Source organism: Anas acuta, chromosome 7 (assembly GCF_963932015.1).
Source record: "Anas acuta chromosome 7, bAnaAcu1.1, whole genome shotgun sequence".
In the NCBI taxonomy this organism is placed as follows: domain Eukaryota; kingdom Metazoa; phylum Chordata; class Aves; order Anseriformes; family Anatidae; genus Anas; species Anas acuta.
In genome coordinates, this window is record NC_088985.1 from 37027625 (window position 1) to 37042005 (window position 14381).

At 59.8% G+C, this 14381-nt stretch overlaps 1 protein-coding gene across 28 annotated transcripts in view; it reads right to left on the bottom strand.

Annotated features, from left to right (window-relative positions):
* EBF3 (EBF transcription factor 3) overlaps window positions 1-9641 on the bottom strand; it is a 124442-nt gene extending 114801 nt beyond the window's left edge. For 12 of the 28 annotated variants that reach the window (XM_068689282.1, XM_068689272.1, XM_068689278.1 and 9 more), the window contains exons 1-4: window positions 1708-2476; window positions 1374-1530; window positions 913-976; window positions 350-405 (exon numbers count right to left, since the gene is read on the bottom strand). In XM_068689282.1, the coding sequence (XP_068545383.1) occupies window positions 350-405; window positions 913-976; window positions 1374-1530; window positions 1708-1841 (411 nt within the window). In that variant the 5' untranslated portion in view covers window positions 1842-2476. Of the gene's footprint in view, window positions 1-349; window positions 406-912; window positions 977-1373; window positions 1531-1707; window positions 2480-9461 lie in introns of those variants that run through there. The other 16 variants (XM_068689261.1, XM_068689260.1, XM_068689257.1 and 13 more) reach the window with 7 other exon arrangements.
* Window positions 9642-14381: the final 4740 nt, after the last annotated feature.

A 14381-nucleotide genomic window follows, 5' to 3' on the forward strand; every position in this document is an offset into this window, starting at 1 on the left:
CCCGAGCGCCTGGCACGAGGACTGCCCTTCGCTCACCGAGGGAAAACATCGCCAACAAAAAAAGTTACAGGGGGAAAAAAGTGCGCCGAAAAATAAATCCCAGCAACTCGAAGGGGCTTTCCCCTTCCTCTACCCCTCGCTAAATTAATTAGACCGAACGCCTGTTCTCGTGACGTTGTATTAATGCTACACACGCTGCTTTACGATGCAAACGCTGCCCGCAGCCCCGACACGGAGCATCCCCGGCCCGACCGCCCCGCGCAGGTGGCCGCGCTCCCGGGGCGCTCCCGGCCGAGGGGACAAGGCGCAGGGGGAGCCCGAGCAACGAGGAGAGAGGAAACTTTCTCACCTGTTTGGTCATGGAGTCGATGAGGCGAACGTAGAGGTCCTGCTCTGTCCGGACTCCTGCAGGCAAGCAGAGACCCCCGTTAGCCGCTCGCCACCCCGGAGCCACCCCGAGAGCGCCGGGCCGGCCACCCCGCTGCCACCCGCGGGGCTCAGCCGGCCAGTAAAAAAATAAAAACAATTTTAAAAAATTAAAAAAAAAATTAAAAAAAGGAGAAAGGGGAGGGGGCCGGGGCCGAGCCTGCCCACGGGGCCCCACGCGTGGGCCGGGGCGCGGAGCCCGCCGTGCCCCGGCGCGGTAATTACCGCTAATTCGCCCCAAGTCCCCGCAAAGTGCCGTTCTGCCGGAGCGCCGATCGATCCCCTTTTTTACTTTCCACTCGAAGGCCGGCCGGTTAATCATGTGAAGTACCATCGACTTATCGATCGGCCCCGGTTTGTTTTCCTGCCGTGCGCCCCGCGGTTCCCTCGCCCACCGTGCGCGTCCCGGGGAAGGCCCCGGAGCAGCGAGCCCCGCTTCCCGGGGGCACACGGCCGTGCGGAGGGGGGGGGGGAAGGCCGACTTACCGTTGCTATACAATAACTGAAGTTTATAATGAATCCCATTGTTAGTTTTTTCATTGTTTGGCTCCTGCAAGCAACGATAAATAATTACATTTAGCACGAAAAATCAGCGCTCGCCTTCTCCTGCCCAGCATCCCGCTCGGCCCTGCAGCGGCTCAGCACCGCGCTGGGCAGCCCCGAGCCCGCAGCCCCTTGGCGGGGCGCTGCTGATGTCCCGAGCCCCGCACCTCCAGCCTCATCCCCGCCCGCCCAGCGGCCCGGCCCGGTCCCCGCACGCCCCCCGGGTCCGGGGCCGGTGCCGGCGGCCGGGCGGTGGCCGCGCTAACGGGGCCCGCACGTGGTGCCCCCGGAGTCCCGTCCGAGCCGGCCGGGTTTAACTCGAAGCGAAAATCATCTCCGGGCAATTACAGCGCGAGTAAGGGGGGAGGGGGGGGGGGACAGAAAAGGAAGAGAGACGGACTTACTTTCTCTTTCTCCACAAAGTCCACAAAAGCTGTTCTCTCAATCTCCACTGGCTGCCCCTGCCTGTCGTACAGAGCTAAGACGAAGTGGAAAAAATTGGATTTTCTGAGATTGGAAGGCGGCTGTTTCTCGAAATGCGCCCGAGCCAGCCCCACGCCGCTGCGGGAGAAAACAAGACAAGGCGCGGGTGAGAGCGGCCGGGCGGCGGGGAAGGGGCGCGGGGAAGGGGCGGCCGCGGGGCTGCGGAGCGGGGGCGAGGGCGGCTGCGGAGCAGCGCCGGGGCCGGGCCGGGCCGGGCCGGGCCGTGCCGTGCCGGGGGAGCGGGGGGGGACGTACCTCTGGGCGGCCGTGTTAGCATCCACTACCCCGGCGGTATGCATCCACGAGCGGACCGGGTTCATCCCGCTGCCCAGCGGCTCTTCTTTCATGGTCGTCCCGCCTCTTGGTATATTTTCCTGAATCCCAAACATTAAAACAGATTGGGGCGAGACCAGCTCCGAGCCAAAAGGGGTTCAAGCTGAGGGAAATGTCAGATGCGGGGCGGGTTGGTTGCCGCTGGATTTTCTCGCTCGCTCGCTCGCTCGCTCTCCCTCTCCTTGGCGACTGGAATACAAGAGATGACTTTACTCCCTGTGAGCGGCAGGAGAAAAGCCCAGTTCGAGTCTCGCTTCCTTCTTCAGGCTGTCCTGTATTGGCACGACATAAACAATTTACTGAGTACTTCTGTGCAGCGAGTTGGATGGCGTTCCAGCTTGGTGGGTGAAAAAAAAAAAAAAAAAGGAAAAAAAGAAAAAAAAAGAAAAAAAGGAAAAAAAAAAGAAAGAAAAAGTGTAACTACGGCCGGCGACACTGCGAGGCTTTTTTTTTTTTTTTTTTTTTTTTTCGAAAGAATAAATATTTGTGTTGTTGTTTGCAGGCGCGCTCAGCGCGGTGTCATCCTAGTAGAAACGGCGTCAAAAAAAAAAAAAGCTTCGGGACACTGCTGAATCGACCACTTCTGGCGAGGCTTCTCCCGCTCCAAAAGACAAATAAACGCAAAAAAACGACCGCCGCGGAGGTGTTCCCGGGCACGGGAGAGCGGGGCGCGGGCCCGTGGCGTCTCGCGGAATGGACGGCGGCGCGGAGCCCGGCCCTCCCTCCCCCAGGAGCGCCCTTCCCGGGAGCCGGGCCCCGCCGCGGGAGCCGCGCTGTCAGCGTGACGCGGGGGGCGGGACCAGCGCCATATATGGACCGGCACGGCACGGCACGGCTCGGCTCGGCACGGCTCGGCACGGCGCGGCCCCAACGGGGGGGGAGCGGGGAGCGCGCACGGACCCCGTCCACCCATCCATCCATCTATCCATCCGTCCCTCCATCCATCCATCCATCCGTCTATCCATCCCCGGTTCCCCCCCGGAGCACGGCTCTCGGCACGGCTCGGCACCGGGGGGCGCCGCCGGACCCCGCCGGGGGGCGCCCAGGCACCTGCGGCGGGAGGGGCCGCCCCCCCGACGGCCCCTGCCCTGCCCCGGCCCGGCCCGTCGGGGGGCACCGTGACGGGGCCGCGGGGTGGCTGCGGACAAAGGGGGCGCGGGGTCGGGGCGCGGAGCGGCCCCCGGGGGTCGCCCGCAGCTGGACAGCCGCCCAGAGAGGGGGGGGGCCACGCGTGCACGGGGGGCCACGCGTGCACAGCTGGGCACACGCGCACAGCCACGCGCACAGCTGGGCACACGCACACAGATGTGCACGCACAGATGCGCGCACGCACACAGATGTAGGCAGATGCACACGCACAGTTGCACAGAAATGCGAATGTGCACACGCAGAGGTGTGCACACACGTGCACACACAGTAGCACACGCACATATACACACACTCATATATATATATATATATAAATATATACACACACACAAATGCACGCTCACACACACACACGCGCGTCCACGCCGCGGCCGGCCATGCCCCGAGCCTCCCCCCTGGCTCCTGCCCACGGCCCCGTGTGCACGGACACGCGTGTGTGTGTGTGTGTGTGTGTGTATGTGTGAGTGCCTATGTGTGTATATAAGTGTGTACATGCCCGGCGGCCGCAGCCCAGCACCGCCCTGGGTGGCGAGCTTTTTCCACCCGCTCCGGGTCAGGACTTCCCTTTTTTTTTTTTTTTTTTATCCCCTCATTTTTTTTTTTTTTCTTTTTATTTGGAATTGCCAGGGTCCGTACGTTAATATTTTAATTAATCGGTGAAAATCGAAGTCCGATTTGTGTTATCAGGAGACCCCCGATCCTTTCTCCAAGGGGCGAGAAAAAAAGATGTGTTAGAAAGCAATCTATTTTGCTGGTGTTGGGGGTTAATGACTATTGCCAAAGATAAGTGAATTATCAAAGCTGTTGCTCTACCCGATCTCAAAATCCATTACATTGCTGGCCGTCTAATTAAATACGTAAGTATAATAAAATCATATTTTATGACTATTTGAGGGTAATGAGATTAGTCTTTAGAAGCGATCGCCACATATTAAAGATGCCACTGTCTATAGAATGTTAATAACCTTAAATCAAAGTGTATGGAAACTATTCATGAGAAATTAAAAGAAAATTCCCGGATTCATAATCAGCCCGGAGCTTTGGAGTTGCAGGCGAGCAGATTACCCAGGACGCGACAGGGGCACGGCGGAGGGACGGAGCCAAGCGAAGTTCGCACCGGGAGCGGTGCCGGGGCGCTTCCAGCCCCGCCGCTCGGGGGCTGCGCCCGGGGGCCGCGGCCGCCGCTGCCCCGGTGCGGGGAACGAGCGCTCCCAAAAAACGAGGCGAAAGCGGCCGGCCCCGCTCTGGCTGTGCCACATTTCCTAAAACGCACCGAACAAAGCCGAAGTTGTTCCTTCCCCGCGCTAACGAAAGCGTAATGCCTAAAATCATTTACAGTAGCTTTAATTCAGATTACACGCGCCGAGGCGATTTAAATCTGATTACCAAATTAGGAGGTTTTAAAACAAATCCTTTTAAATCTGATACTGTTGACTAAAGAGGGAAAAAAAAAAAAAAGTTCCATAAGCCCATCACATAAGGTAACGATCCTGCCCCAGAAAGAAAGGGAGTTTTAAACCTTTTTGACAACAAATGCAGCTGCCCCACTATTTTGGACGATATTAAGCGAAAATGAATGCAAATCTGTGTTCAGAAGCCATCTGGCCAGAAATAGGGGAATCAGCTGCTCTTCACAACAGGCTCTGAGGCTGAATCTATTTCAGCTCATTTTCTAGATCATCTGGTCCTGCACCCAAAGCGTGGAAAATACGGTCTTTATCATTCACCAACTTTATCTTTTTTTTTTTTTTTCCTTTTTTTTTTTTTTTTCTTTTTGTGTGTGTGTGTGTGTGTGTGTGTGTGTGTCACTCCACGGCTGGCTGCGGGCTCCGCGCAGGAAGAAGAAACTCGCTCGGGATGGCTCCGTGCTCGCCCCGCACCGTCTCCAGGCGGGCATTGTTGGGAGCAGCCTCCCCAATCCGCCCCGGTTCAAGTTCTCCCCTGCCCGGCGAGGCACGGGGGAGGCCGCCGAGGGGAGGCCGCCGAGGGGAGGCCGGGCCCCGCCGCTGCCTCCCGCAGCCCCAACGGCGGCGGGGCCCGGCCCGGGGCCGCCCCTCCGACCCGGGACCTCCCCGGCAGTTTTGCGGCGAGGCGAAGCGGAGCGGAGGCCGGGGAGGCTGGGGAGGGGAGGCCGGGGGGCCGGGGGAGGCCGGCCTCGCCCCGAGCACCTTGCGCGGAGCAGGCGGCGGGCAGCGGGGCCCCGGTCGCGGCCCGGCGCCGGGCGGGCAGGGGGTGTGAGCGGCTGCCGGGGGCGGCCCGAGCCCTCCCGGCTCCGCGGCCCTCCTCCTCCTCCTCCTCCTCCTCCTCTCCTCCTCCTCCTCCTCTCCTCCTCTCCTCCTCCTCCTCCTCCTCCTCCTCCGGCGCGCCGCGCCAAGTCTCCCTTTTGTGTGAATTTACGGGGTGAGGCTTCAGTGATCCCCCCGCAAATTTGCATTTAAATAGCGACATCAAGCGATTCGCGTGCCACACACCAGTGGGCTCCCAGATGTCACGGCGGAGCCGGTCAGATGGCCGCAGCCCAGCTGTCCCCCGGCGCAGCCCCGCCGAGAGCCGCCGCTCCCCGGCCTCCGCGCCCCGGGCGCCCCGGCGCTGCCGGGCACCGCCTGCCGCGGCCCGGGAGGGGAGGGAGGGAGAGCCCCGCACGGCCGCGATAAATCACGCCTCGCATCCCTGCCTCCTCCCGCACCGCACGGCATAATAACACATAATCACACACTGTACATGGATCGCGCAGATTAAAATTGATAGCCTCATTTCCACAGCTGTTATAGGATTCTCCTAAACTTTATTATTATTATTTTTTTTTTCCCCTCCTCGGGACAATCCTCTCGGGACTATTATCTTAATCATTTCACATTTTTCCCCCTGAAAGAAAACGCCGCGTTTCGATGGTTTAAATCACGCAACTTGGAGCCCGGCCTTCCCTGGCAGGGCGCTGCCGCCCGGCCCGCGGGGGCTCCCCGCACCTCTCCGCACCTCCCCGCACCGCTCCGCACCCCTGGGCAGGACCGGGCCGGGCCGGGCCGCTCTCGGTGCGGCGGGCCGGGGGCGGCCCCGAGGGCCGGGGGGGCCCTGCCGGCCCGGTGCGCACTTGCGGCGCGCGTATTTCAGTTTTATTGTTCGAAGGCGCCTTCATCATTAACGTGCTCGGTTCCAGGAGGTGTAATTTATGCCCGATTTAAGCGAAACAAATCTCCGCTAACTCTTGTTTCCTGTGCTCCAGAGAAGTGATAAATTCGCGTTTTTCGGGTATTTTCGGCAGAGCGGCGGATGCCCAGGTAACTCGGCTCCGCCGCCGGACGGGCACCTCCCGGCCTCGATGCGAGGGGCGAGGCGCAGGCACCGCGGGGGCGCAGCGCCGGGGGCTCCCCGGTCCCCGTTGCGCGCTCCCTGCGCGGCCCCGCTCTGCCCGGTGCTCTGGGCACGCCGGGACCCCCCTCCCCGACGGGTCCCCAGAGCCCTCCGAGGGCAAAGCGGCGGGGCAGAGGCAGGGGGGAAGGAGGCTGGGAGGCCCCGCGCAGCGGCCCGCACCCGCGCAGCCTCCCCGCCGGGCTGGGACCTCTCTCCGCCCGGCCTCCCCCGCCGGCCTCCCGCTGCGGGTTCCCCGGCCTGGGCCGGTTTCGGTCCTGCCCCGGGTGGGCGCCCCGCAGCCCCCCGGGTCCCCCCCAGCGGGGCCGGGCCGGGCTCCGGGCTGCGCGCCCTGGGGAGGCCGTCGGGTGGGCCTCCGCTCTCGAGGCCGGGATGCGCAGCCTCCCGAGGGGAGGCCGGGTACCCCGCTCCGCACCCCGCGCAGCCCCCGGCGGGGCGCATCGGTCCCCCCCGCCCCAGCCCCGAGGCCGCAGGGGGCTGGCGCGCAGGGGCCGCGCAGGAGCCGCGCAGGAGCCGCGCAGGCCTCGGGGCAGCCCCGCAGCCCCTCGGCGCCTCTCCCGCGCCCTTCCCGCAGCCCTGCGCGCCCCGGGGCCGGGCTGCGCGGGGAGGGGGCGCAGCGCAGGGCCCCCGTCGGGCCGCGGTGCGTTACCCAGCCCGGCCCCGCGCGGCTCCGGGCGCGTTTTCCCCCTCCGCGCCCCCGCCGTTGTTAAACCGGGAATTTGTCCCTCAACCAAAACCGCTCCAACTTCGGCCGTGCCCGCCCGCGGCCAGGCCCCCCCGGCCGGCCCCGCTCCGGGCGCAGCGCGGGGTGCGGAGCGGGTGCGGAGCGGGGCCGCGGGGAGCTGCGGCCGGCCGGGTCCTGCCGCGCCGCCGGCACAATCCGAAGTGAGTCCGACTGAACAAACAAGGATCGATCAGATAATTTCAGATATTATAATTGGCTTTAATTAAACACACTTCGTTCTAATTAACTCTGAAATTTTAGCATGCTTTGGGACGTTGGTGTCTGATTTGATATTGTCAGTCCAGATGTCCTAATAAAATTCAATCCTCCACTCAAGACTTCAATATTCACTAAGAACAAAATGCAAATTAAATGTAAAACCTAAAGTATCGCCAAAGGTATAATCAAGAAAGGTGTCTCAAAACTTCTCACTTTTTATTACGCAGTAGTTAGAAAATGCAGATTACATCCTAACAAGACCTCTACTGAATAATATAAACCTTAACTCTTTCCTGCTCGGGGCTTGCTCTCCCCGACTCTCTGCCCTGCGGGGATTCGGGAGCTCCGGATGCCACCGCACGGCGCGGCCCGGGGCCGGGATTGGGGTCGGGGCCGGGGTCGGGGCCGAGGCTGGGGTCGGGGCTCCGGCCCCGCAGGACGCGCCCCGGTCCCGGGAGGCGACGGGAGCCCCGCGGCCGGGCCATGCTGCGGGGCGGCCGCCGGCCGGGCCAAACTTTGGGGGGCTCTGCGGGCAGCCGGCAACACCCACCCGGCACCCACGGGGCCGCCGCACGGCCGGGGACAAGCGGGGACACCGGGCACCGGCACCGCGCACCGGGGAAACGTCCCCGCCGCCTGCCCCGCCGCCGGCCGTCTCCCCGCGGGCGGCTGCGGGCCGGTGAAGCCCTCCTCGCCCCGAGGGCCGCTCCGCAGCCGCGGCCGGTCCCAGCTCCTCGGGGAGCTCCGCGCCCCCGCTGCTCCTCCTCGCCTCCGGAGCCGGGCGCCCCGCTGGCCGCAGCCGCGCTCGGTGCGCGGAGCCGGGCGAGCGGCGCTGGGAAAGGAAGCGATTCCCACATTAAACGTTTGTATGTTTTCCATGCTAATGGAGTCACTTAAAGCTGTTGCTAATTTAACTTTTTAAAAAGGCCACAGCGCGGTGATTTGCATTTTCTTTAGGATATTGAAATGAAGGGAAAACTGCTGGGCGGTGAGGCTGCCCAGAGCATAGCTGGGGGCCATGCAGAAATAAAAACAGAGAAAGAAAAGAAGAAAGAAAGAAACTGCCTTCTCTCCTAGACTATTAATAAGCAATTTGTCCCGCTGAAATTTACATGGCAAAGACAAACGTGCCGGGCGCCCGGCTGCTGCCCGGCCCCGCCGCCTCGGCCCGGCCGGGTCCCCGCGGGGCCGATGCGGCTCCAGCATCTCCCCCCCGGCCCCCGCAGCGCCCCGCAGCCCCGCAATTCCCCCCGCAACCCTCCCGCACCCCGCGGCCGCCGAGCTCCGCGCCCCGGGGCCGGGTGCCGGCGGCGTCCCCGAGCGCTGCGCGCCGCACCGCGCCCTGCTGCGGGCGAACAACAAGTGCCGAGCTCGCCGCCTCTCCCTCTCGCCGGCTTCCCCCTCTCGGCGCAGAGGAGGCGGCCGTGGCTCTAGCGTGGGGACGGTGTGCCATCTACAGGACGCTCCCCGCCCGCCGGCCCCGGCTCTCGGCGCTCCCCGGCCGGCTGCTGCGCCAACTTTTCGGCAGCGCCTTCAAACTTCGCCGCTAATCAAGGGCGCGGCGCCGCCCGCAATTTTGAGACGTTCGATTAAACGCCGGGAAACGCAAAGATAACGCGGTTTGATTTGTTAGTCCAACGCCGCGATTTGAGAGTTGATGTCCCCAAAGACCAGGCTAGCTTTTTCCCTTTATTTATTTTTATTAAAACATCAATCTACTCCGGAGCTGGGTGAACTCGGTTTCACCTAGAGAACATAAAATTCTCCATCGCGAGGAAATAAGCACCTTTCATAAATCAGCGGCGCTCCTGACAGACCGATCAATTTTGGGTTGTTAATCCGAAAGGAGGAGTTTTAATTGCTTCCTGCGTTTTAGCGCGGGCACCTCGGCGGGGCGGCTCCGGCAGCGCCCGGCTCTCCGCTTTTGTGCTCGGCGGGGGAAAAAGCCCCGGAGGCTCGGGCGCGCCGCCGAGACCCCGCGCAGAGCCGCGCAGAGCCGCGCAACCTGCGCGCAAGCGGCCGCGGCGCAGCCGGGAGCGAGCGGCGCCGCGGCCGGGCCGGAGGCGCGCAGGGGCGCGCAGCCGGCCGCGGGGGCGCGCAGCCCGTGCCAGGTAAGCGGGCGCCCCGCCGCCCCCGCCGCTCCCCCCCCGTCCCCCCGCGCAGGGGCGCGCAGCCAGGGAGGCCTCGGGAGCGGGACCCGCGGACGGGCGCTTACCTTTGGCGGCTAATTGGGCCGGGGAGAGCTTTGCCCCGTGCGGAGGGCAGTGTTTATTGAGGAGGGGACCGGCGGAGGAGTGTGTGTGTGCTGGGCGCGCTTTAATACACGACTTACCCGCCGCAGCCTCGCCGAGGCTCTGTGGGGCACGGCGCTGCGCGGAGCGCAGCAGTGCGCAAGCGCCCCCCCTGCGCTGCGCGGGCGGGAGGCGGGCGGGGGGCGCGGGGCGCCCGCGGGGGCGGACACGGCGGAGCGGGCAAGGCACGGACCCGGCCCGGCCCGTTTTGTCCTGTCCTGGCCCGTCCCGTCTTGTCCCGGCCCGTCCCGCCCCGTCCATTCCCGTCCCGTCCCCTCCAGTCCCATCCCGTCCCCTTCCGTCCCGTCCCGTCTCGTCCTGTCCCCTCCTGCCCCGTCCCGTCCCGTTTGTCCCATCCCATCCCAACCCCTCCTGTCCTGTCCCGTCCCGTCTTGTCCCGTCCCGTCCCGTCGGGGCCACCCCCGGAGCTGCGGCAGGGCAGGGCGAGCTGAGCCGGCCCCGGGGCGAGTCGCGTCGGAGGGCAGCAGCCTCCCGGCGGGCGCTGGCCCCCGGTGGCGTTTGCCGTGGGAATTCAGCGCTCTCGGCTTGCGGCGGCACCGGGGAGAAACTGCCGGAGACGCCGGTGAAATCTTTGAGAAGTATTTGAGTGGATGTGATTTGCCCACCCCGGCTGGAACGGATGGTTACAACTCGCATTCCTTTGTCACACGGAATGCCATGTTAGCAGGCGCGGGGCTTCAAGCAACTTCGCGGTGCCATTAATCTTTGATTTTGAAATCCATGTGGTCCTACAGGCAATGCACCGTATAAAGAATATTACTGGCTAGAGCAAATTTTATTCTGTTTATTTCTGCTCTCCCTGCCCTCCCTCCTCCAGCCTGGTACACGAACTCGTGCAGCATTGGTTCGTCTTCCAGGAGGGGAGAGCTCCTGCTTTAGCCAGCTGTCTGCTACCACGGATACTTTCTGGCGATCCAGCATTTTTGGGAGTGATGTGCAGTTACACGATGTGAAGGTATTTGGAAAAAAAAGGAGCAGTTTCCAAGTCAGGCAGACTCCTGTATTGAAGGGCAGTTTGGGAATGGAGCTGCGTGTATTAAAAATGCACCTATCCATGCTGACCTTGGGTGTACATTCAAGTAGTGCACTTTTAGGGTTGTGCTGCCAGCAGCTCTCTCCTGCTTTGGTTGTAGTTTGCCACGCTGCACAGCATGCCAACCCACACGGGAGCTCAGCAGCTGCCTCAGCAGCCGGCCAGAGGTGCTGTGGGGTGGCAGAAGTGGGGCGCAGACCCAGGAAAACCAACACAACCCGGGTCCTGCTCCCCAGTGCTCCCATGGGACCCTGCTACCACTGCACTTAGGGGAGGCTGGTGCTCAGTGGGCTGCTTTCAGGCTGGAGTGTGGTTGAGGGGGCTCGGCTGCTGCTGGCCCTGGGACATCCTGGCACGGCTGCTGCTGGACCTGGGCATTTGCTGCTTTGCAGCACACTGATTGCCTGGTTGGTACAATTTTGGGCACTCCTTTGAGGGAAGGTGGTTAAGTTTATACAGAGCTGCCTGGAAAACCTGAAAAACACACAGATTTTAAAAAGTCTTCCAGAGGGGAAAGATAAAAAGGGCTCCTGTGGTCACTGGGAAATCAGCGGGGAGGAAGCGTGGAGGGAGGCACGGTGTGAGGTGGCTGCTGTGGGCCTGGCTGGCTTCACCCACACCAGCACCTCGCCGTGAACCCAGAAACCTGCTGCTGAAAGCCTCTGGTGGGTTTGCTTTCATTGCCCAGTGACTACTTGTTGTGTAGCAGCGGAGGCAGTCTCACCCAGATAAATGGGTATTCACCAAATATTCCTAAAGCAGGTTCTTGGTGTGTCCTCAAGCTGCCCCCAAGGCCGCCAGGCTTTCTGCAGCAGCACTGCAGGGCTGCCACACGCTCTCCCAAAAACTCACCTTCAAACCAAGGCACACAGCACTGCCTCCGTTATGGCCCACAGAAGAGCTGTGCAGCGCATAAGGCTTGAAAATTAATTGTGCCACTCTCCTTCTGCTGCGAGGAGCATTACCAACCCACTTTTTAAAATTTAAAAAGATCATATATTTTTCACACGCTCATTGTGCTCTGCAGAAAAAGAAAGCTTGATTATGCTCCAGCCTTTTAAATCAACAGCCTGAATACAAACTAGTGGGTGACTGAGCAGCGTCAGGTATTTTAAACACCAAAATCATGTTCCCTTTGGTGCTCTGGACCAAATGGATGTGGCGCGGCCGTGCTGCAGTCAGAGGGCTGCTTGCAGGTAGCGGCGTGCCTTTCATTCTGACACCGTGTGTAGTCCTGGCATCTCTCACTCCCGGATTAAATTACAGAGCTCTGGGACTGCTGTCTAACGGCAGCTACTTAAGTTATTAGAGTAGAACTGTGACAACATCTTGGTGCTCCTTATCTCTTTATTCTTAGCTCACTTTTTAGTGCACTGCACTCTCTATCAGCAGTTTTCATTCCTCCTTCTTTAATCTTACCTCCAGCCTTCAGTGTGCTCGAATGGCTCCTTTCAGCGCTGAGGCAGTGAAACTCCCGACTCCAGCTCTGCGGGGATGCTACAGAAGTGAGCGGTGACGTTTCCCCATGGTATAAGCATGTTACCTTTGCAGTTTCACTCTTCCATCAGCCTGGGGCATCTTGTCTGCTCCCAAATCAGGGTATTCCTCATGGCAGCGTGCGTTTGCAGCTCCTTTTCAAGTGGACATGCTGCAACCACGTCTCAACGCGTACAAAACACACCATTAAACACTTGCAGCTCACAAAATATGCCTCGTACATGGGAGGCTGAACCCGGGCACCAAAGTTCCTGTGTGTCATGTCGGCGACAAGGTTTTGGGGGAAATCTCCATGGTGAGGACTGTGTGGTCACGATCCACGTGCACCCTCACACTGGAGTGAGTGCTGTGCTGCTGTGCCCTGCGACAGGACTCGAACATGTGTGGCACACCTCTAAATGACCATATGGAAACCCATTTCTGATGCTCAGGCAGCCCTCTGTACAGGACCCAGTTGTTACCGAAGCCGTTTCACTAAAGGGGGATTACTTTCAGCTCACGCATGATTTTTGACCACCTTGTATAAAGATCCTCTCTTTTCAGTAATTAGAAGATCATTTTCCTTCTGTGCCGGAATCTCTTCCAGTTATTTTATTTTATTTTTTTTTCATGCAGAAGGGGAAGCAAGGAAAGTGCGGTGATAGAAAAGGTCACGCTCCCCAAACCATAAAAAAGTAATGTCATCTCCTCCAGCGCTGGAGGTTAAATACTTGAGTGGGAAGTGTCAGGGATGTACGAGGACACTGACTGAAGCAGTGCCCCTCCTGCCAGCAGCCGGCTGCCTGCACCGCCTGCAGTCCCCCGGCTCGGGGCCTCCCGCAGCCGGGGTCGCGGGGTGGGAGGTCGCCTATCAGGTGGCTGCGAGTTCAAGCGAAAATGTGAAAATGTGGCAGCGGCGCTCGCCAGGGAGCCCGCGGACCAAAATCACAAAAACTTCGGCAGCCGCCGTGGCCTGCCAGGCGAGCAGGAGCGCAGCCGGCTCGCTGAGCACCAGGAGTTAAAGCACAAAGCAGCAGAGACGGGCAAGGAGTGCCTCCAGGCCTGGCTGGGGGTGCAAAAGTGCTACGGCCTGCTGATGGAGGCAGGTGGGACGAGGGGGGAAACGTGGACATTATAAAAAAATTAACAACTGCGATGAGAATGTCGAATATAAATATCGCTAGCAGAGAACTCTGCCAGCAGGCTCAGCTGGAAATTGTCTTCGACACCGCAGTACAAAGATGCTTTCTTTTTAAAAGGAAAACAACCTAATCAAGACATGCTTGCACGGCGGAGTAAGTTGGAGTTATCGTCTTCAATTACGTGTACTTAATGCATTCTTCTGTTAGAAAAGGACAAGATAAATATAAATGGACAATAATAAATATAACATCGTCCAAACATGTACTTTAGTTGGGTAGCTCAGTTCACAGCGAGAGTCGCACACGATGCAAAGGAAGAAGAAGCCCCAAGACTAAAAATACCGTGGGCATTGCCGAGCGGCCTGCACAGCCTGGCTGGCAGCCTGGTTTCCAGCGGGAGCTGCCCTGAGAGCTGCTCCTCCTCTCCTCACAGCAGGGGAGAAGCTGGAGAAGGCTTTTGAGGCCCTTGGGCTATCGAGTTTGTACCCTGCGTGTGCCCATCACAAAGCAACGCCCGCCCTGGCTGGGCAGAGGCCTTGCGGTCGAGGTCCCAGCACCGGAGGAGCACTGGATGCATGGTGCCACCTCATTTCAGGTGGTGTGGTTTTGCTGCATGAATTATAAACCTGGCTGGTCCTCCTGTTTGGGCAGTTTTATGGAAAATGAGCTTCCGCTGAACAAAAACAGCAAATAAAGCGGGACGTGAGGTAAAGAAGGTTGCAGGTCTTCACTTCTTGTAAGGCAAAATGGCTGGCTCCAGGTGTCAGCACCTCACAGACCTGCCCAGATACATTTTGAACCCTCTAAATAATAGATTTTTGTGTGTTTTACTATGTCCCCTTTGCTTTGGGTGGAATTTTATCCACATTCTGTTTATCTCTATTAAATTACCAGCAAAAGCTGTGTTTTGCTGATTGAATTTACTTCATAATCAGATGCTCAGTTTTTATAAGACACAAATGTTTAACTGTCCTTTTATTAATTGAGATCATAGAAGAGATACTTAGGAGCTTATTTATTATTTATTGCATTTATTTTACTGTAATAGTGAAATTTAGACATGAAATAGGATACATGCTTTCTAAAATAATCCCCTATGCCCTGTTCTAGTGAATCAACACTGAACTGAAGCTGGCCACCACAACATCACAAATCCTGGAAAGCAAGGATTT